Genomic DNA, 23,286 nt, shown 5'->3' with positions numbered 1-23,286 from the left:
CTTACATCTTTATTTAAACGGAGTTTATTTTTGTGTAAAATGGCAGGTAATGATTTTTTGTCTGCAGATAGATACCTGCTCCAACACCACAAATTCATATTTACCAAGGCTCTTCCTCTGTTCAATTATGCTCAGAACCAGCTGAGTACTTAAGGCCTTTCCTAGTATCTTTAATCACATCCTTTGGGCTTCTCTCTCACCACGCCCTTCCACTGTAGCATTATTTTCTTGTCAAACCAGACTACTTATTGCAGTCACTCTTCTTGAATACGAAAACTCTATTCTTGCTCTCTCCATAAGTCATGTTCTCTTCCTGTCTTTTCTCCTTCCTAAATTATAAACTTCTTCTAAAAAACACATTGTCCAATTCACCTTTGCATCCTCACTAATTAGCACTGATTGAACAGACTTCTGATATTTGTCAAAGAATTTTATTCTTAATCTAATTTGGCCCTTGTAGGTGGGCACTTCCACCTAGTCCAAGCCCTATCTATACAGCTAGGTTTCCACACAGAAGGAAAAAGGCTTCTGTCTTTTATCGACCTTCCCACCAAAATACGCCCAGTGATTCTAAAGCTTTTCTAAAATTGTTAAACAGAACCCTCAAAACAGTTCTAACGCCCGGGAACCAAAGTATCATTTCTGCCCCTGTGTGTGGGACAGGCAAGTCTGTGGTCGAGGCTAACAGGAAAGGGGACGTGCCCCTCTGCAGGGGATGCCAGGGGCGGGCCCCTCCTTGAGCCACTTCGGAGGCGAGGCCGCGCGCCCGGGAACGCGGGCACATCCATCGTCCTTCCCTCTTCCCTTCGTCTCCTCCAGCTGCCTCGACCCTGAAAACTAGCAGGATGTAGAAATTACCTCTGAAGTCACTGTCTGTCCTTCCACGGAACGCTGGAATGCCCAGCTTGGCTGTCAGCATTCTTAAGGACACGGTCCGGCCTTTCAGGCGGGAGCTGCCGTGGGCGCAAAGTTCTCAGGCGACTTCTCGAATCTCTCAGGGGCCCCGCTTGCTGCCTGGTTACAAGATTCGGTCAGGCCGGGACGCAGGGGTTCCCCTCCGAGAGCCTGTGCTCCGCTACGGTGACTGAAGGTCACCTCCACGGCACAGTCGAAAGGGAAGATTCCGCCCACCCCAGGCCCACCCAGAAGTTTCCGGTCTTCTCCTCACGGGCCACCGGGCAGAAGCAGCGGTCGCGGGCTCGCGGGCGGGCAGAGTGAGGGCCGAGCGATGAGGCAAGACGCGCGACTGCGTCCCCAGAACCGGCCGCTCCCGCCCTGCGACCGCCGCGCGCGCCGGAACTGCATTTCCCATAGGCCCCCGCGGTGGGGCACCGCCCTCGCCTGTAGCCCCTGTGCGGCCGGGAGACCGCCCACGCCGCCGCCGCCGCCGCCGCCGCCGCAGCCGGCCTCGGTGACCTGCCCGCTGTGCCTTTGAAAGGCAGCGGGAGGCGGCGAGCACGATGGCGAGACTGGAGCGCCTGCTGTGTGTGCTGGGCTTGGTCCTGTGCGGGGCGGCGAGCCCCGGGCTGTGCGCTTCTCGCGCCTCCACTTCCAAGAAGCCCATCATCGGTAAGAAGGCTGGGTGGGATCCGCGGGCCTGCGGCCAGGTGTCGGTCCTGGGCGCTTCCCGCTGCTGGGTTCCAGCTGCTGCGTCCCGCCTCGGAGGTACCCGAGTCCAGGGTTACGATGTGTGCCTTCATTTGTAGCGAGTAAGAGCCGAGCCAAGGCACCGTTTCGATCGTGCCGAAATAGAGCTAATGCCTGGTGGTTTCCTCAAATTCATTCGGCTCTTGAGGTTGAAAGGGGGAGGGTGCGCCGTACGAATCCTGCGGATTGTTTTTTTTTTTTTTGTACATAGCTAGGAATTTCTGCTAACTCACCGAACTCTGTACATACGTATGTTTATTAAAATGTCAGGGAGTGAGGGCATATTTTAAGATATGCCTTATCTTTGCATTATCCCTATAAAAATCGAATTGACCAGATAATCAAGAAATTATGGTATACTTTGGATGCTGCACCGGAGGGCCGCAGTGGCTAGTATAACCCTAATGTCAGTTCTACTGGTGTTAAAGCGAAGCATGTAATTTTTCGTTTCCAACAAATTTGTGTTTTAAAGAGTAAAATCAGTTTGCATTGCCAGAATAGACATTCGAGACAGGGAAGGGGGGAAGGCTACCCAGGAGAAATCAATCAGCCTAGAATTAAAATTTGCCAGAAGCAATTTATGTCAAACGATTAAGATTGGCTTTATTTTAGAGGTAGTATTATGCCATTCAAACTCTTTTACCTTCTGGGAAGGGGAACATCATATTCTGTAACTAAATAGTAAGTAAATGAGTATTTTTTTTCATATATATTGCTAGTGCCTGGTTTTCAAATGGGTTCTGTATTTGGAACTTGGAATGCCTTATTTCATAGCTATTTAAAATGGTGGTTAGGTTCTCCAAGGAGAATTAACTCAAAATTCTAGGTAGTGTGTTGGGAATTGTGAGTATAGAGAGGAGGGAAAAGGGGGAAAAGAGGTGGGGGGATTCTTTTCCCTTTCCTGGAAACAGTGGTCGTCTGGGGTCAATTACAGAAAAAGGAGTGTGCTTTCAGTCACATCACTTAAGACAGAAATAGTTAACTAAGCACCTAGTATGTTCAAGGCATTGAATTAGGATGTGCAGAGGATTCACAGACAAGGAAACCTCAAAAGTTGTGAGGTGGCCTTAAAGTATGGGTGGAATTTTGGTCCCATTTTGAGGGACTTGCAGGTTGAGCTTTTCCCGTCCACAGATGGAAAAAGTGAGTAGGTGGGTAAAGGGGCAGGGTGGGGGAGAAGTTGGTGGAACGTACCTATTCTACTATACTTTTCTCCTTTCTGGTACTTATGTTCACATGTCCCAAACCCTTTTTTGTGGCCCCTCCCCTTGCCTGCCTTGTACCACTCCATTCCCCATTTCCTGTGACACTCCCTCATTCTTTCCCTACCACATTTCATTTTCCTCGGTGAAGACCGACTGACTTAACAAATTTTGGCATTTGGCATGTGTTAACTGAGTGCCTGACAATGCCAATTTTTGTGACAAGCTGGAAATAGAGAAGTATAGACAGCTCTTCCTGTCAGGTGGCCTACGGAGACAATGAAGTGTTCCAGATGGTGAAGCAGCGAATGAAACTGGCACAGGTGTATTCTCCAGACAGACATGTTTGGATGTATATTGGGTGCCAGACTGTGCTGGGGCTGAGGTTTCAGTGATAAGAGGTAGCCTGAGAGGTAGGTGGGGCAGAGCACACAGGGTCTTGTAGAGTTTACAAAAGTTTAGGAACCCATTGAGGTACTTAAACAAGGAGATGCCCCCTGTGGATTTGTTATCTCTGATCTCATTTCCTATTGTTTTCTCCCGTTGCTCACATGAGCTCTAGTCATATGGACTCCTTGAGATGTGATAGGCACACACTTGACTGAGGGCCTTTGCACTTGCTGTTCCTCCACCCCTGGATCCCTCTTCTTCCAGATATTTGCATATGGTTTACTTCCTCATCTCTCTGAAGTCCTGGCTCTCAAATGTCATGTTCTACCTTCTCAGGGAGGACTTGCCTGGCCATCATATTTAAGAGACTTTCTTCCCCTGGATGGATGGGACCAACTCCTCCCCCTCTCCAAAACAGGCCTTCTTACTCTGCTTTACTTTTTTTCATTAGCGTTTACCACCAGCCATCAGACTTTATATTTTAACTTTTTATCTTGTTAATTATTCGTCCTCTCTTCTCTCCCTCCCACATACTAGGATTAAAGCCCATAAAGGAGGGATTTTTGTTTTGTTCGCTCATGTGTCTCCAGCACCTAGTTCAGTGCCTTATATATATTATGATTCAGGAATATACTGAATGAAGAAGTGAATGAATGAATGCATGGTGATATGATCAGATTTCTTTCCATGTGGAGAACTGGTTGGAGTTGTTGAGGATTGTTTAAGAAAGGATATAGATCTTTTAAGAAGCTATTGTAATAGTCTGAAGGGGAGGAGGCAGGATGTTGGTTGCTTAGATTATGTTGCTGATGTTGGAGAGATGTAGATAGAAGATATTTTCCACTCTTTTGCTTTATTGTCAAGGTAACAATGTCTTTGAGTGTGTGGGAGAGGAGAGGCCTCCTTCTAGCTTAAGGATGTGAGATTGATTCTAGGTTGTGTGAAGGAGGCTGGTGCTATTGTAAACCTGCTTTGGGGCTTATTTGGTCTCCTTGATGAGGTGAGAGAGAGGAGGCTACTTAAAACTCAGAGCAACCTCCACTGTTTTTTCCCAAAGTCTGAGGAAGTACTTACAGAAGAAGCTTTGTATTTAATTCTGTGAGTGAAACAAGTAAAGTAGTGGTATTTTTTTTTTTAATTTTTAAGATTTTATTTATTTGTCAGAGAGAGAGAGCACAAGCAGGGGGCACTGCAGGCAGAGGGAGAAGCAGGCTCACCACTGAGCAAGGAGCCCAATGCGGGACTCGAACCCAGGACCCTGGGATCATGACCTGAGCCGAACGCAGACACTTAACCGACTGAGTCACCCAGGCGCCCCAAAGTAGTGGTATTTTTACTGTGATTTGTTTCAGTTTCTGAGTAAGAAAAAAAGGAAATTGCTTGAAATTAAAACTATTTTTCTTTCTTTCTTTTTTCTTCCCTTCCTTCCTTCCTTCCTTCCTTTGTAATTCAGGAGTATTAATGCAAGAGTGCCGTAATAAGGACATGAGAAGCCTGGGAAAATACTATATTGCTGCATCCTATGTAAAATATCTGGAGTCTGCAGGTGCAAGAGTTGTACCAGTAAGGTATGATCCAATATTTTTTACACTGTATAAATAAAAACTCCTGTTTTTTCTCAAATAATTTTTTTATCTCAAAAATTGTTTCCTTTGCTATGATTGCATCATTTAAATGTGGTAACATTGCTCCTGATTTTTTTGCCAAATCTAATGCTTAGAGTCATTAAATTGTTTAAAGTATGAAGCTGTCTGTATTTACAATGCTATTAGAGGTCTGTCAAACATATTAGGTAAAGAATGAAATGGTAGTTTCCTATACCCCAGAAAAGGTGGTATTCATCAGACATTTGGAAAATAATGGAGTAAAAGAATCGATAAATTAACCAGCTTTATTCCATAATATTAGGATAAGGGAACACTTATGGAATGAAAGAGATTTTTAGAAGATGACTTTTAAAATACCTTCACACTCTACTTTAAAAATTTGTAAATGACTAACACAGCAGTGTTGCTTCAATATAAATTACAAGAATTGCAGTCTTAAAGGAGCTACATTACTTTTTGTGATGTAATGGCCTATTAAGACTAAAATGACATGTCATATTTTGATTGGGAAAGAATTGAATTTTTTAACAAACAAAACCTTATAAGTATTTATAATATCTTTTCACCCCAAATTAGCATATTTTAGGATCTTCCAGCTCTCCTATCTATTCCATCATAAGTGATTTCACACACAAAACACAATTGTGTGCTTTATGTAATTAATTCCACATTAAAAAGGTATAACGAAGAAAGGTACTGTTCAAATAAAACAGTGATAATCAAAATGCAAACATTACAACTGAGAGAATTATACCACAAAATGGCTTTATGTTTAGCTTCGTAAGGATCACCTTCTTGCTTAATCTTTTACATTTAACTATCTCTACCCCATTCGCTTTTGACATTTGTCTTTCATTTTTTTTGTAGCAAATCTAATTTTTCAAATGAAACCTTATTTGGAACTCAGATAACACCAGAGTTTTAGAGCTGAGGAGGTTTTCAAGTTTTCAGAACAGCGTTTCAAAGTTTTGATCATGGGAGCTTTTTCTGCAAGCGTTCTTTTAGGACATTAGTGCTGATAGCCTGGATGGGACATGGGAGAGACACAGGCAGGTAGACCAGTTCAGAGACTTGAGGTAGGCTAGGTGTGAAGTGATGAGAGCTTGGCTTACTTGTAGGATCGATGGGTAAATGTTCTCTAAAAGTATCAGCAAGATTTAATGACTAATAGAATGAAAGGACATAGGGAGGAAAAGTCAAGAATGACAAGTTTTGAAACTGGGCAAGTTTTGAAACTTGGGAAGTTTTGAAACTGGGGAAGTTTTGAAACTGAGAAAGTTTTGAAACCTAATGACTAGCAGCAGAATGCTGATATTTATGACGGAGTCACTGAAAATGTGACTGTCAGCATGGAGGTTAATTTCTAGCTTGGGTTCCCAAAGTTCATTTTAAGGTATATTGTTTGGAATTAGAATCATATAATCCTACAAAAACAATGTAATACATGGCAGCTAAATTCCCAGAGTAACCTCTAAAGGATGACCTAAAACAGAATGGAGTAAAGTGACCCCACTGATAATGTTGAATTTATTTCTGAATTTTGGATGCTGGGAGCCAACTTCCATGGTTTAGAAGGGAAAAGGAGGAGGATGGGAGACCTAGGCAAAATTCTGGAATAGGTAAGGAAGTTTGTTTTTGGTCTCCTGTCCTCTCCTGCCTGGTGCCCTGAGATTATCATAAATCCCCACTGTGGGCTAGTGGAACCCACGGGGCATCCTCCTCCTGAGAGGTAGCATGTGACATGGACTGTTCTTGGTTTAAAAATGTGTTTTGCTCACACAGCATTTTAAAACAGTTTTAAACATTTACAAATCAGAAGACTTCATAAAAGTCTGAATTTCTGGCCTTTTAGTTGTTGTTGTTCAAGACAATCATCTGGGGCTGACTTTAAATGAAGCAAGTGCCCACCATTGGCAACAATGCCTGTCACTCCTTTTCATGCTGCTGAAACTGTGTCATCCGCCATCATCACCAGGCCTAACCTGTTTTCTTTTAGTTAAAGAGAGAGTAAACTATTTCATACCCTATTGAGAAGGTCTTTGGTTTCTAGAAAGTTTGACAACATGCAAATAATATCTGTATTCAGAGAATGTGATCTGGCCTGTCTTCCCTGTCCGGTCTCTAGGGCATTGGAGTTCATGACACTTCATCCCCTCCACCCCCCAACAATTAAGCCCTTTAAGAATGATTAGCAGGGTCTAAAAGTTCAGTCATGGACAACATGGGAGCCATTTATTTAGAATTAATGAAATGACTGAAACCGGCCTACATGGCTAGCTGGTAGAGAAGTCCCTGGAATGTAGCTGAGTGATCTAAATCCATTCTGGTGATGATTGTCCTGGTTTAAATATCCATGGGGAAGATTCTGGGTCCTGACTGTTTGGTTCCCTTTTTATTGACCCAGTCTGGGGAGATGAGACTGGCAGAATACTGGGAATGTGGACTTACATTTCAATCTCCCTGTCACTTCCCAAGTCAGGGCCACTTGTCCATTCATCCTCCATCTAAGATAATGGTAAGCACCACTGCAATATCACCCACTGCTTTATAGCTCTCTGCTGGGAGGGGAAGTATTATGAATTTCTTCTTTTTTAAAGATTTTATTTATTGGGGCGCCTGGGTGGCTCAGTCGTTAAGCGTCTGCTTCGGCTCAGGTCATGATACCAGGGTCCTGGGATCGAGCCCCACATCGGGCTCCCTGCTCGGCGGGAAGCCTGCTTCTCCCTCTCCCACTCCCCCTGCTTGTGTTCCCTCTCTCGCTGTGTCTCTCTCTGTCAAATAAATAAATAAAATCTTTAAAAAAAATTTTATTTATTTATTTATTTTTTAAAAGATGTATTTATTTATCTGAGAGAGAGAGTGAGTGAGAGAGAGCACAAGCTGGGGGGAATGGCAGGCAGAGGGAGAAGCAGACTCCCCGCTGAGCAGGGAGCCCGATGCGGGGCTCGATTCCAGGACCCTGGGATCATGACCTGAGCTGAAGGCAGACACTTAACTGACTGAGCCACCCAGGCGCCCCTCTTTTTTTTTTTTTTTTTAAGATTTATTTATTTATTTGAGAGAGAGAGAGAGCGAGCAAGCACGGGGAGGGGGAGAGGAAGAGGGAGAGAATCTCCAGCAGATTCCCTGCTGAGTGTGAAGCCCAACAGGAGGACTTGATCTCACAACCTTGAGATCATGACCTGAGCTGGAATCAAGAGTCAGATGCTTAACCGACTGAGCCACCCAGGCATCCCATATGAACTTCTAAATAGACCGGGACTTGCAGAGGTCATTTGGACTTAGAGAAGAACCTAGCACAACAAAGCACAGCCAAGTTCTGGGCATCATAAGTGTATTTAATTATGGGAGAGGTGTTCTAACTCCCCCTAAAACATTTCCTGGAGCAGAAATGGACCGTGGTTGACATTTGATCGTAAATCTACTTCTTTTATGGCTGATTGAGAGGGCATCATGCCTTGTTATTCTCTTATAGAACCAGAAGACTGCTTAATGTAGGAAAATTCTTGCAGGAATTTCATAACCATGATGCTGTCTTCTCTCGTTCTTGCATCTTCTTCGACTTTTGGAAGAACAAACCCATTTTACTGTGACTTAACTAAATTTTCACAGATTAGTCCCATTACTTTTTTCTGGAGAAGGGGATAAAATCATCAGTAGCATGGTGATGTTAGGAGCCCTTAAGTGGTGTTCGATGAAAGGCGCTTCAGATTACCTGGGCAACTTAGCTTCAGAATAATTGCCTGGTCTACAGTGAGGTGCATGTAGCCTATCCCTAGATCTGAACTCTTCTGACTTTTGAATACACAGTGGTCTCTCGATCTTTGCAGTTAGTGGCGGGGGTGGGATGAAGCGGAGACTTGGCATTTATATGTATTGTTTTTATCTGCCCAAACTGCCTGTAGTTAAGGGAAGCATATTAATAAATCTCTTTATTTCATCTTATATAAAGCTACCAAATATCCTTACCCATTTTTGATAGTTCTCAGCTAGCAGAGAAATGACTGGTGCCCAAATATCATGGTCTTTTAATGTTTGCCATGTTAACATGTACTTCACAATATTAAATTATATGAGAACACAGGAAAACGTGTTTACTTGTCTGATTAGCAAAACAAGGATACAGTATGTGATTTTCATGTAGTTTGAAAAAATACCTCTAGGAAGTGAGAGAGCTATTGTCTGGTATTTAAGAATTACTTTTCATTTGTTTGTTTTTTTTTTAATTAATGTGGGGACTTCATTTACAGCCTTACTTTTTCTCCTTAGGTTTTGGAAATAGATGTTTTGTAACTTCTTATTGTTTTCAGGCCTGATCTTACAGATGAAGAGTATGAAAAGCTTTTCCAATCTATTAATGGGTAAGTTGGTAGCATTGATTTGATATGGGGAATGAGGTGGATATAGTCTGCTTTCGCAAAAACATACTTATAAACATACATGTTTCTGTGTAACTGTCTTATAGTGGTATAATGTTAGTTTTCTGAGTTCTTTTATAGGAATTGTTTTGTTGAGAGATGAAGAAGTCCTGCAGAGGGAAGGCAGCTTAAGAAATAAATGTTGCACAGTAGATACATTTAGGTTTTTTTTTTTTTTTTAACGTGTGACATAATCTTTGTTCTTTTAATGATTGTCTTAAACGTTTTGACTCCACTTTGAATGACATGGCATACTGCTTGCTCAGGGGATTTAGAAGTCCTAAGTCTGAGGTTAACAACTGGTTATCTTTCAGAAGATAATTTGCATAGAACTTGGAAAAAAATTTTCTGTCATCTGGCTTCACCACAAAAGATGATTGGCTAGCTCAACAGAATAAGACTTTTAATCACATGAAAAATGTTCGACATTACTCATAATTAAAGGTTAGGTAATTATAGCAATTATAAACTTTTTTAACTATCAAGTTGATAAAGATCAGAAAATTTGTTACTACTCTATGGTGAGGGTGTGAGGTAACAAGCATTCTCATACTTTACGGGTGTGTGTTATACAGTTTTTTGCAGGGTAGTTTTGCAATATCTATTGAAATTGAAATGGAATTAAAAATGCATATACCTTCTGACCCAGGTAATCTGTCAGAAGGAATTTTTTTTTTTTTAAAGATTTTATTTATTTATTTGAGAGAGAGAGAGAGAGAGAGAGCACAAGAGGGGGGAGCGGGAGAGGGAGAAGCAGACTCCCTGCTGAGCAGGTAGCCCGATGTGGGACTTGATCCTGGGACTCCAGGATCATGACCTGAGCCGAAGGCAGTCGCTTAACCAACTGAGCCACCCAGGCGCCCAGGAATTTTATTTTATAAATATATTTTCCCTGTTATGTGAAAACTTAGGCCCAAACTTAACGCATTGTAGAATTGTCTGAAATACCCCCGGTTTAGAAGCTGCCCGGTAGTCTATCAGTTGGGAATTGGGTAAAAAAAATAGACTACATGCATGTAATAGAGTATTATGCACAAATTTTAAAAATGAGGATATCATTAGATGCTGGTTTGGATCACTATTGTTATGTGAACAATGTGATATTGTTATGTAAAACAAAGCAAGGCATATAATGGTATTTATAGTATACTCCCATTTGCTTTTGTTGTTTTTTTTTTTAAGGTAGGGATGAGGAGATTAGCACAGGGTAATCTGTCAGGTGAACACACAGATTTTAAAGGTGGTGGTTTTTAAAGATTATTTATTTATTTATTTATTATAACACTTGCCAGCAGGGAAAGAACAGAGGGGGAGGGAGATGGAGAAACAGACTCCATGCTGAGTACGGAGCCCTACATGGGGCTCAATCCCACAACCTTGAGATCATGACCTGAGCCAAAATCAAGAGTCTGACGCTCAACCGACTGAGCCATCCAGGTACCCCTAAAGGTAGTTGTTTTTGATTGGGAGTTGGGTGGAGGGAGTCTATTTTATGATAAAGCTTTTATAAAAAGAGTTTCTTTTTTTTCCACTTATAAAACTGTTTATTACTACTTAAAAAAAAAAAAAAGCTATGAGTAAAACATTTACAGTGCCCATTATGTGCGGTATACTTTGGCATAGAAAAGATAAGTAAGTCCAGGTCAGAATATATGGTAGAACCTCAAAAATATACAAAAAAACATATACCAGAAAATGAGCTAACTCTCATGCAACTTCAGAATCACCTTTATTGAGCCCCAATTACACAGTAGACCCCATACTGCTTTGTGGGGGAACACAGAGATGAAAAGGCAAAGTCTTGTTTTAAAGTACTTTCCCAGTCTGGGAGAGACAGTCAGATTTTACTTTATGAAAGGACTCTGGCATTAAACACACCAGATTTGATCAGAGGCAGCTTTTTAGACACTGAGTGAATGAAAAGGGAGACCTGCTAATGAATCTTCATTAAGCCACTTTTAATTATAGGGTTTTCTGTATGGTTCTACCTTATAGTTTGTAGGTTTTCTACTAGACTAGGAAAAATTCCTCATCCTTGTCTCTCCAAGATAATACCAAGATGCAGAATATATTTGTTGAATGAACAATAGTCTCAAAAGTGAACTTTCAGGGAGCCTGGGTGGCTCAGTTGGTTAAGCATCCAGCTCTTGGTTTTGGCTCAGTTCATGATCTCAGGGTCGTGAGATTGAGCCCTGCATCAGGCTCTGCGCTGAGCGTGGAGCCTGCTTGGGATTCTCTATCTCCCTCTCCCACTGCCCCCCCCACCCCCCTACCCCCGCATCGCATGTGTGCTCTCTTGCTCTCTCTCTTTCTCTCTCTCTTAAAAAGAAGTGAGGTTTCATATATTTCGAATTCATATTTAAGTATTTTCAAAATTTTAACACATTTAATCCAGCTTGTGTAATCTTTTTTGAATATCTTTGGTTATTTCAAGACTTGTTATAAATTTTAAAATTAAAGCTAATTTAAAAGTTGATATAAAAACATAGTAAATATTTTTCTGTATCTCTCCTTTATGGGTAGAGTAAAATAAAATCAAACATGACTTCCCCTCTTTTCCCCCAGACTTTTTCCAGAATTGTAATTTTGTTCTTTCAAAATTTTTTAATAGTGTGCATATTTTGGAAGAAATTTCAGGGTGATAATAAAAAATTAAATTCTCATGGATATTTAATTCTAGCCTACATATATTTTTATGAGCACTTTGTTCTTTATGATTAAAAATAATTCTCTGTGAGCCAAAACTGACTCATGATTATGGGCCTCCAGTTGATTTTTGACATCACTGATCCCTTGGTTTAAACCTAGCTGTACCTGGCATTTTATCTTGACTTGATTTCTAACTTTGTGTACTCTCCTTCCTTCCCCCACTTACTTATCCTTAATTTATTCACACTCGGGCGCCTGGGTGGCTCAGTCGTTGAGCGTCTGCCTTCGGCTCAGGTCATGATCCCAGGGTCCTGGGATCGAGCCCCGCATCGGGCTCCCTGCTCCTTGGGAGCCTGCTTCTCCCTCTGCCTCTCTCTCTCTCTCTGTATCTAATGAATAAATAAATAAAATCTTTTTAAAAAAAAATTTATTCACACTCTAGCTCAAAAATAAACTTGTTTATTGAAGAAGTTTTAGAAGAATATGTGCTTCTAGAAGTATTGTTAACTGTGGTAGTTTACGAATGTGTAGGAGTGTAAATATGTTATATATTTTTGCCACAGTTTTCTTACTTTCTTTAATGATCTTGTTGTTTGCATGATAAGGAAAAAGTTGTTTTAAAATAAAAAGAGTGTTTATTTTCTGTGGGCTGTGGGGTTGAAAGGCACCCTATTTGACGTTGTTTCAGAATCCTTTTCCCTGGAGGAAGCGCTGATCTCAAGAAGTCAGGTTATTCTCTGGCAGCCAAAAAATTTTATGATTTGGCCAAACAGGTAGGTGTCAGTTATTGCCTATTATTCCAGGTGGGTTTTTGTAGTTTTCCATGAGGATAATTCTTTCCTAAGCATGTAGTAATACTTCCCGCACAATTACCCTAGCCTCATCCTGCTTTAACTTTTGAGCTTCCTGCTCTTTAGCAGCGCATGGCAGCGCTCACCTGTCTCCTGTGGGCTTCCAAGGGAGCCAGAGCCCCGCAGCCTGGCCCTCTCCCTTAGTGCTTATCGATACGAACCAGGTCCTCACGCTGGCTTAGTGAGCTATTTTTTTAATGTACCAGGCATTGTTCATATGTTATTAATTCTCATCTCCTCTTGAAAGCTGCTCTTTGTGCTGACTTTTGGACAAAGGTCAAGGTCAAATAGGGTGGAAAGGTCAAATAGGATGGACTTTGACCTTTCTTCACAGTTACCCTAGACTCCACATTCAGTTACCAGGCAGAGCCTCTTGAGTCCTTTGTAATGTCTCACGCTGAGCCTGACTTTGCACCCCACCTCAGATCCTTACTATTTCACTCCTGAACTATAATCTTGCTGGCGCTTGTATCTCCCCCTGCCCTTAAATATTTCCCTAAAGAACTGCTTTTAGCATATGAGATACTTGTTTAAAAACTTTTAATGGGTAGGCTTTTAAATTATCTGTAGCCTTTCATAGTCTTTGGATCAAGACACAGACTTGTGTCCACAGCCCCATTTTCTAGCTTTTCTTTCTGCATATAATTGAAGCCAGTGTGGTATTTCTAGCATATATTCTGTGTCCTCCTACTTTTAAATCGGCTTAGTCTGTTTCTTTCCATTCCATCCCTAATTCACAACTTGGTCCATCTTTTCAGGCTAAGGTGCTACTCTCCTTCTGTGAGAGGTTTCTTTCCCAACTTCAACAGGAATGGCATCCCGCTCCCTCTTAACTTTTAGAATATTTTGTTGTAGAAGAGTTCAGACATTTATTTAGCTCCTACTCGGTAAGATGACAGGGTCCATGACCTTCAGGAACTTCTATGTCAGAAGACAGAATATCTTGAGGTTAGTTATTCATGTCTCAGCAGATTTCATGGTTTTAACACCCTTTGAGGTGTTCCTCATTTCATATAATATGGTACCATCTACTGAGTACATGCTCAATGGATTTTTTTTTTCTTGAAAAAGTGAAAAAAGTGGAAATTTTATAATGTGAGTGATTTAAAATGCATTTGGCAAATATATATGAACATTATAAAGTAGTCATTTTTCCTTTTGCATACAGGGACTCATGTAACCAGCTTGCTCAATTGAAAAAAAAAAAAGGAACCACCCAACTCCTGAGACCCAAAAGTCTACTTTTTGAGACGTAATTAGCTACTTAAAGATTTCAAAACAAAGGAAAAAAGCTCAGCAACCTTGAACTTATTTAGCTACAACCACTGGGAACCACAAAGCTCTTGTTGAAGAAGCCTTGAGAAGTGAAGTCTGTTAGATCTTTTCAGTCCTACTCTGTGTCCTTTGCTCTGCGAGGCTTTGTGGAGGATTCACAGAAAGTAAAAGATGTGGTCCCAGCAAGCGAGAAATGAAATTTGGTACATATGGAAACTGAGCAGTTAAACTCTCCTTTGTGTTTATTATAAGTAAATGCAGTATGGCCCTCCAACTTAATGTATGCAGTTCTAACTTCTAAAAATAAAATTTCCCAGACCGGCATAGAAAGTGTTAAAAATCCTCCCTTAGGATAGAAAGTATAGGAATTAATGTAATTCTGTATTTTTCTCAGTAAGGAACAGAAAGAAAAAGAAAGCCCTAACAATTTCCTCATTTAAAATGAGTGACATGTTATATTTTACAATCTATACAGGAAAATCACTGCTTTTAGAAAAGTTGCAAAACTCAAGTTTTGTAACTACCAGTACATAGGGATTTAATCTTTACTTAACCAGAAAATTCATTCACTAGAAGACTTTTTCCCCATTCATGCTAGTTGTTGTGACTTTGAAGAAGCTCAATACATTTGTACTTTTTCAGTTGACAGCTTTTACTCTATACAAATTTATTTTACTTTTGCTTAGCCTTTTCCTTACTGACTGTTCCTTTTCTTCCAGATCATGGGTTTCCCCTGATTTAAATTTAATTAGCTGAAGGTGCTATAATGCAGCTATTACTATAAATTCCAAGATAATGAAGGACGGACTTCCGAGTGTGTTCAAAGCAGACAATCATCCAAAGCAACAAGATCCGTAGAAGATGTATCAATAGACATCTATGTAGCATTATCTTTGATATTTGCAGTCCCTAATTGTTACTGGTATCGCTTGGTAGTTGCCTGGCAGATGTCAGTCTTTTTCCCAGCACAGCTGAGATTGAATAATTTGATTGACTAAAACTGAATGATTATGTAGAACTGAGGAAAGATTAAGTGATAGCCTCCTTACGGATCCTGGAAAATTCTTTAGAAATGCATGCATGACTCAGATGCCTGTCTTGTAATGACAAATCAAATGTATAATTTTTGTTTTGAAAAGTTTGAATAAGCTTAGTTTTCTCTTTCACTCTGCAAAGAGTTTTGATGATGGAGACTATTTTCCTGTGTGGGGCACTTGCCTTGGATTCGAAGAGCTTTCATATCTGATTAGTGGTGGAAAGTCCTTATTAACTCTCACTCGTACTAATGGAATTGCAATGCTGCTGAACTTCACTAAAGGTGGGAATTCTCTTTTTGACCCTTTTAAAAATATTACCTGGGCAGGATGAGTAAGTGGCAAATATCCAAGTCAGAAGCACTCATGTTTACTAATTTTCAGATTATTCATACAAGCTGACGATGTGAATGATGTACTGAGCTGTGAAGATGGCTTAGGAGCTTTGAGTTTTGATAATTCATTACCTGTAGTAACACAGGACCATGCATGATTAACACCTCTAAAATCGGACCCGGGTTTGAGTCCTAGCTTCATCCCTGTTGCCTTGGGGAATGGTTTAACCTCCCATGACTTTAATTTCCTGATTTTAAAGGGTTTTCCTCTTAAGGTTGTTTGTGAGGATTAAATAAGATACTGCTTTCCAGCTACTGTGCCAAGTGCTTGAAATACAACTCTCATAAATGGTAGCTATGAATTATGATAGTACAGCACTTTTCCCTTGGCTGTGTGTACTCTGTTTTAACCCTAGCTGTGGTGTACGCAATTCGATTCTGGTACTAACCACTTGGACTTAGCGCAGACTCCATAGTTATAAGTTATCTCCCCAATTAGTCTGCCCTTATTTCAGATACCAGCCACAAGTCACATCCCCAGGCCACCCACACTTCTGACCAACTGTCCACAATCTTGAGGATGCCCATGACCCTTCCTGAGGTTCAGTAATTCACCAGAATGACTCACAGAACTCAGGAGAGTGCTGTGTTTGCACTAACAATTTTATTGTAAAGGCTACACATAGGTTGAGGTCCCAGAGGGAATGCAGAGCTTCCATGTCCTCTCCCTGTTGAATCAGAACATATCACCCTACTGGCATGTCAATATGTTCACCAACTGGAAAACTCCCATGAGCTTTGTTGTCTGGAATTTTTTATTGGGGTTTCATTGCAAAAGCAAGGTTGATTAAATCATTGGCTGTGTGCCTGAACTCAATCTCCAGTCCCTTTTTCATCCCTGGAAATCAGGCTGGCTCAAAGTCCTAACCTACTCTAATCATGTGGTTGATGTTTCTGATGATCAGCCATATCCTGAAGCTATCTAGGGTCCCACTGTGAGTCACCTCGTTAACATTACGAAGACACTCCCATTTCTCAGGGATTTCTGAGTTTTAGAAGCTCTGTTATCAGGAACTCAGGGCGGAAGACCAGGAAGATTCTTTGTTATAGCACTCTGTGTAAATAGGTAATGATTCTTTTAGGTTACCTGATCTCTGAATCCTGAGTTGAGTGCTGTCAGCTGTTCCTGTTCTCATAAGGATTTTGGATGGAAAGCAGTAGTTGTTATACATAGAACTTATAGAATGCTCTATACTTTTCAAAGCTCTCTCTTGCATTATCTTACTTAATCATTGCAAGAACTCTGTGGGAAGTACATGTATTAGGTCCGACTATTTTGGATGTATGTGGTGAAAAACCAAGCTTATATGAAAAAGGTATAGAATCCACTGAAGTAAGGTACTTGAGTGGATTTTTATTATCTGAGGTGCAGGGATTCTCGTGGAAGCCATTAGCATGCTGAATGAGAGGCTTCATTTAGGGAGAGCTGGCATCAAGGTAAATTGCTCTTTTTGATCTATTTACTGAGTAGAGATTTCTTGGCCTGTTTAATGTTCTTTCCTACATTGTTGGTATTTTTAAATCTTTTAAATTCCAGATACCTTTGAAAATATGTTGAATGTTCTGGATCATTTCCTGAGAAAACAAAAATATATTCATGTGGTAAATTGTACCTGTTTTCAAGAGAACTCAAGTTAAGATTTTCTGCTTGCTCTGTGGCTAGCCTGATAATTATCATATCAGAAAGATTTTAGTGATTCATGTTAAAATTCTAGAAGAAAAGTACTTAAATATGGAACATATTTGAATTTCTGTGTTAAAGTCATTTTGTGTTTGACTAGAATACGTATGTGGAAATGATATGTTTTGCTTATCATTTAGTCATCTTGATTGTGTCTTAATAATGGCCTTTTTTGGCCACAGATCAGTGACTTCAGTGAATTTTATTTTTTCTGTGTTTAAATTATTTCTCTTGTGCCTAAATTATTTCAGATGCATCGCAGAGCAGAATGTTCCAGAATTTTCCTGTTGACTTGTTGAAGTCATTATCAACGGAACCTCTAACTGCAAATTTCCATAAGTGGAGCCTCTCCATGATGGTATTGCATTAATTAACAATGAAATTAATGCATTTAGATTAACTACAGAAGTAATTATTTTGTTTTATTTTTACACTCTAGAATTTTACGATGAATGAAAAGTTAAAGAAGTTTTTCAAAGTATTAACTACAAATACAGATGGCAAGATTGAGTTTATTTCAACCATGGAAGGTATGTATCATGGCACACGTACACTTTATTTCACTTATGTTTATATATATTAATTTTGATTTTATACTTCTCTTATGAGTAAAATCCTTTACTCTGGGGTGTGAAGATAGAAGCTAGGGCATTTTTGGGGACAGGAGATATGCTTTTGTCCATGTTCCAAATCAGTTGTGATTTACCTGGGTCATCTGGTGGGTGGAATGATGGAGAAGGAAAGTAAAGAATAAGGGGAGAGTAGAGGAAGAAGTAAATGGAAAAAATGACTTCTGTTTCTAGCAGTGTACCATGACAGATCGTCCTCCAAACAACAACAAAAAACATGACTCATGTTCAGAAAAATATCTTCCTAAACAAAAGTTTACCCCACTATCCAAAAGTAGAGCCTTCCTATGAAACTCCTAAGCCACAGTGGCACAAAGCAAAGAGTATCCTTCCACTTTCCAAAAGTTCTCGTTAAGCCACTTTGGTTTTATGAAAGACCTGCATGAGTCCCTGTTTCCACTCACTGAAAGAAAGCTGAAGAGGATTTTCGCTTTTATGAAGAAAAGCCTACTGTACTAATGTAAGTCTTTCATAACAGTGAAGTGGCGTAAGGTGGACATTTGGAAAGTGGAGGGATACCTGTACATTGATGAAGTGACAGGATACTCAGGCCAAAACCTCTGGGAGTTAAGTGGTGTCCTTTTTGTTGTAGGTGTACAACATAGGGATTTGACAATTCTCTATCTTATGCAGTGCTCACCACAATAAGTGTACTTACCTATCACCATACAAAGTTCTTACAATTTTATTGACTGTATTCCCTGTGCTGTACTTTTCATCCCTGTGACTTACTTATTTTATAACTGGAAGTTGTAACTTTTAATCCCCTTCACTTATTTTGCCCATCCCCCACCCCCTTTCCCACTGGCAACCACCAGTTTGTTCTCTGTATTTATGAGTCTGTTTCTGTTTTTTGTTTGTATTGTTTTTGAGATTCTACATATAAGTGAGATCACATGGTATTTGTCTCTCTCTTTCTGGCTTATTTCACTTAGCATAATACCCTCTTGCTCCATCCATGCTGCCTCAAATGGCAAGATTTCATTCTTTTTTATGGCTGTGTAATATTCCATTATATGTTTATGCCACATCTTCTTTATCCATCCATGTATAGCTGGACACTTACATTGCTTCCATATCTCGGCTATTGTAAATGATGCAGTAAGCTTAGGGGTGCATCTGTCTTTTTAAATTAGTGTTTCCATTTTCTTTGTGTAAACACCCAGCAGTGGAAATACTGGATTCTATGGTATTATATTATTAAGTGGAGTATTTAAACCAGTATTTAAACCAGCATTATTATTGAATCAGGAGAACTTGAGAGGAAGCTCACGAACCCCCTACAATGAAGGTACCCCATGCAGCAGGACCCTCAACAAAGCCTGCCCACAGAACTGTGAGAATTGCCATCTTGAACCTTGACCCTAGGGAGTGGGGGTGGTGGTAAATAAGCCCTGAGCATTTATAATGACATGCGGGTCAATTGTGGCCTGCATTAAACTAACTGGTCAAAATTTTTGTTTAAAGTCATCTCAGACTGAGAGTGTCCCAACGTTTATGGCAGAAGCAGGTATCAGTAATTCTCTCTGGAGAAAACTATATTTATCCCAGACTTTAAGGGATTTCTATTATGAGGCTTTAAGGAAAATGACCAATTCCTGGCCGAAAAATTACTACTGTGCAAGGAAGCAAAGTACTACAAATGAGAACTTACAGAAACAGTCTTTGAGTAGTCTTTGAGTAGAAACAGTAGACAGTCTTTGAGTCAGTGAGAGGCCAGGGTACTGGGGTGGAGTAAACTGGAATAAGCGGGATGTTGTTTATGTTATTCAAAGATTGGCTTGCTCTTGGGGGAGGTCAAAGATCGAAGGGTTTATAAACAATATCTGGGGAATTCTGGGAAAGGTTGGTCAGCCCAGTCAGAAGTGAGCCAATTATCTTCTTTTTAACTCTGTTTCCCTCCTCTTTGTTTTGCTTCCAAGGAGAGCATTGACATTCACCAAAGCATCCTAAGTTAGAAACTTAGATGTTGTCCTTGACTTCTTGCCCTCCTTCTCCACATCTAAAAAATGTGTGCCACTTTCTGCTCCTCAGATGCTTGCAAATGTCACCTCCCCTCCCTCCAGCTTAGCCCTGTTCTACTTCTACATTAACTACCTTCCGCCTGGACTCTTCGGTAGCCTCCTAACTGTCCACAAAGCCACTTTCCAGGTAGCCTCTGATGACCCTTCTGAAACACCAGTCATGAGGTTAGGAGCCATTTCACAGACAGAGGGACATAGTTTAGGCCGAGACAAACTGGCTTACATAAAAGGACACCAAAAACGTGTGGCATAGTTCATTCTCCTATGAATACATCATTATGGGAGGGGATGAAGACGCAGGATGAGGTGGTGGGGGGGGAACAGACCCATCGTGGAAGAAACTTGTGCCCTAATCACACGGGCTCCCTTCTGTTAAACTGGGGTATATTTAGAGGCTCAACTATTTTACTCTCCTCTGATTACCTACTAAAGCAGGTCATATTACGGACTATAAAAGGTTGAAAGTCAGTGAAATGGATTGTGAATATTCACACTGTGAACTGAAATTCTTTATTTTGTCTCTGGGAGAATGAGCACAATTTGACTCTGCCATTGTGAATTATAAAATAATGTTTTACATAGGGTATAAAACATAACTCCATTGTAAGTAACATCTTAGACCGCTTTTTTTTTTTTAAGATTTTATTTGAGAGAGAGAGAGAGAACGTGCATGCGATGGGGAGAGGAGCAGAGGGAGAGGGACAAGCAGACCCGACACAGGGCCCAATTCCATGACCCCAAAATCACGACCCGAGCCAAAATCAAGAGTCGGACGCTTAACCGACTGAGCCACCCAAGTGCCCCTTAGACCATTCTTAATACTTACTCGTTTGTGTTCTTCATGCAGGGTACAAGTATCCAGTATATGGTGTCCAGTGGCATCCAGAGAAAGCACCTTATGAGTGGGGGAATTTAGAAGGCATTTCCCATGCACCCAGTGCTGTGAGGGCTGCATTTTATTTAGCCCAGTTCTTTGTTGCTGAAGGTAATGTGTGGGTATATAATTTTATTGTCTAGTGTAGTCTTGGAGGAAATTGCCCTCATCTGAAGTTTGTTTACTCTTTTGCTCTATAGATGTTCTGTAAGTTTAACTTTAACAAAAAAAATCACGTGAAAGACCTGAAATTGAGATACTAGGCATTCAAATAAAACCAGGACAATTATTTCAGTTAACAGTATTGGACACTCTAAAGTGCTGTGAATTCTTGAACAACAGTGTAAAGATTGAGTTCTTTTTTTTCTTTCTATCTTGAATACTTTTTAAAAAAATTTGCCTTCATTACACTTTTTTTTAGGAATAATGCTTTAGTTTTAACATTCTCTGAGAATTAGATGTTATCTTTCTAAGAAAGCAATATAAATTGAATATATACTCACCAGCCTGTGATTTTAAGGCTGCCTGTCTGCAGGCGTTAGCACACTGGAGACCGTTAATAAGCTTTTCCTGCTCTTTCATATAAACGCAAAGACATTTTCATGCTGTTATGTTTGTGGGTAAAACTGAGAATTTGGTTGTAGATGCTTAGGTTTTTTTTTTTTTTAATATTTATTTATTCATGTGTGAGAGAGAGAGTGGGAGGAGGAGCAGAGGCAGAGGGAGGGAGGGAGAGAGAGAATCCTCAAGCAGACTCCCCACTGAGCATGGAGCCCAATGTGGGGCTCGATCCCAGGACCCCGAGACCATGATCCGAGCCAAAATCAAGAGTCGGCTGCTCAACCGACTGAGCCACCCAGCACCCCTAGATGCTTAAGTTTTAGTTGAGTGATACAGGTATGAGACAGAGCTACAGACCCAACTGCAAGGGGCAGGGCATCACTCTGGCGAGGCGTGAACTTCACACATTGTGTTTGCCCCCTCTCTCCCAGCTTGCCTGAAATTTTTTTCAACCCTCCTGCTCACACTCCTTAGGAAAGTACTTCCTCCTGAGTTCACTCTGGTTACGTTCAGTTGAATGGGTCATTTCATGACAAAAACCCCAAACTGAAAACAAGATTCTCCCGTGTGCCATATTAATCCCAAGGAAACTTTCCATGTCATGCGTATGGGAATAAATGAGAACAGCAATAGGTCGAGTTTGTTGCGGTATTAGCACATGGCAGAGCTATTTCTTTTATCTTTATTTCCCAATATCCTGCTTTCTAAAAAATGCCACAAAGCCTGTATTTATTTCGACTCAAGGATAAAGTCTGAACCTTCCCCGCTTCCCACTCCCGCTTCAGCCAACTTCTTTGTGCCTCCTTGTGTGTCACATTGCGGCCTTACTTCTCACTTTTCCACTGGCCTCAGCTTTGCCAGTCTCTTCGTTCTCTCTACTCTGGGAGCATCACTGGGAGTGAAGACAGACTGTGGAAACACCACGCAATGTCCACTTCTGCTAGTGACTAGACGAGGCTTCTTGAGTGCTAGGTCCTTGCCCTGGTTATATTTCCATCCCCGGGCCCCAGCAAGTCTTGCACACAGTAGGCCCTTAGTGAGTGTTAAGATCAGCGGGAGAGTGAGCCCCCCACCGGATCTGCTGCAGGGCAGATGTAGACGCTTTTTCAGTAGGCGATAAATCAAGTGCTACTTTATTTGGGGGAAATCTTATAAGGCATTTCTCCTTTTCTGGTGCTATTTTCCCCGCTTAATACTGCTGATAATAGGAAGAAATGTTATAAAGTAGCCCTTTGGAAATTTTATCCTATCTTTTTAAAAATGAACACTGTCTTTTTCTTGCAGCTCAGAAAAACAGTCATCATTTTGAATCTGATGTTGAAGAGAATGAAGCACTGATTTATCAGTTCCATCCAGTTTATACTGGAAATATTTCTTCATTTCAGCAAAGTTATATGTTTGATTGAGAGCCTGCAATGTGTTAACAGAGAAATTTTGAATCATTCCATGATTAAACTGTTGCAGTAACTCACTACTCATGGTAATAATGGAAAGCCACAGAGATTCCTTTTCTGTGGTGTTACTGGCTCTGATTCTTTGTTTAGTGTATTTGATTATTATATAACATTTGATAATCAGTGAGACAAGTAAATAATTGCAGTGTATTTCATGGAAAAGCTTTTACCTGAAGAATGGATTGAAAATACAAATATTTTTTTCTCATTGACTGATTGTGGAAATAAATACCTCCTCCCACTAGCCATCCACCCCATCCTTGCTGAAGACCCTTTTTAAATCCTACCTCTAGTTCACTGTGAGTCTTTTGAGTCTTGGAAGTATTGGGATGTGTGTGTGTGTGTGTGTGAGAGAGAGAGAGTGTGTGTGTGAGGGTGTGTATGCGTGAATGAGAGAGTGTGTGTGTGTATACACACATATTTCCTTTTCTGCCTTTTCAGCTCCACAGTTGATCTGCACACCTGCTGTATGCAGAGCCTGGGTCTTGAACTTTCTATCTCACAATGTCTAACACAGTAAGCCCTCAGTAAGTTCTTGTGACCACTGGGGAGTAAACTTTCTTTCCTTGGAAAATAATTTGAAAGCTGCCATACA

General features: G+C 40.6%; 1 protein-coding gene across 1 annotated transcript; it reads left to right on the top strand.

The window, feature by feature from the left end:
- Nucleotides 1-1,372: 1,372 nt before the first annotated feature.
- GGH (gamma-glutamyl hydrolase) lies at nucleotides 1,373-22,943 on the top strand. The gene is made up of 9 exons (XM_035011227.1): nucleotides 1,373-1,569; nucleotides 4,693-4,807; nucleotides 9,157-9,207; nucleotides 12,602-12,686; nucleotides 15,216-15,357; nucleotides 17,401-17,507; nucleotides 17,589-17,679; nucleotides 20,650-20,787; nucleotides 22,522-22,943. Exons 1-9 carry the CDS (start codon nucleotides 1,461-1,463, stop codon nucleotides 22,641-22,643), a joined length of 960 nt encoding a protein of 319 aa, XP_034867118.1. The 5' UTR covers nucleotides 1,373-1,460; the 3' UTR covers nucleotides 22,644-22,943.
- Nucleotides 22,944-23,286: the final 343 nt, after the last annotated feature.

Source organism: Mirounga leonina, unplaced genomic scaffold, assembly GCF_011800145.1.
Source record: "Mirounga leonina isolate KUSES-001 unplaced genomic scaffold, KU_Mleo_1.0 Mir_165, whole genome shotgun sequence".
Classification (NCBI taxonomy): Eukaryota; Metazoa; Chordata; class Mammalia; order Carnivora; family Phocidae; genus Mirounga; species Mirounga leonina.
The sequence above is the reverse complement of the archived record's forward strand: the minus strand, read 5'-3'. Positions and strand labels throughout refer to the sequence as shown.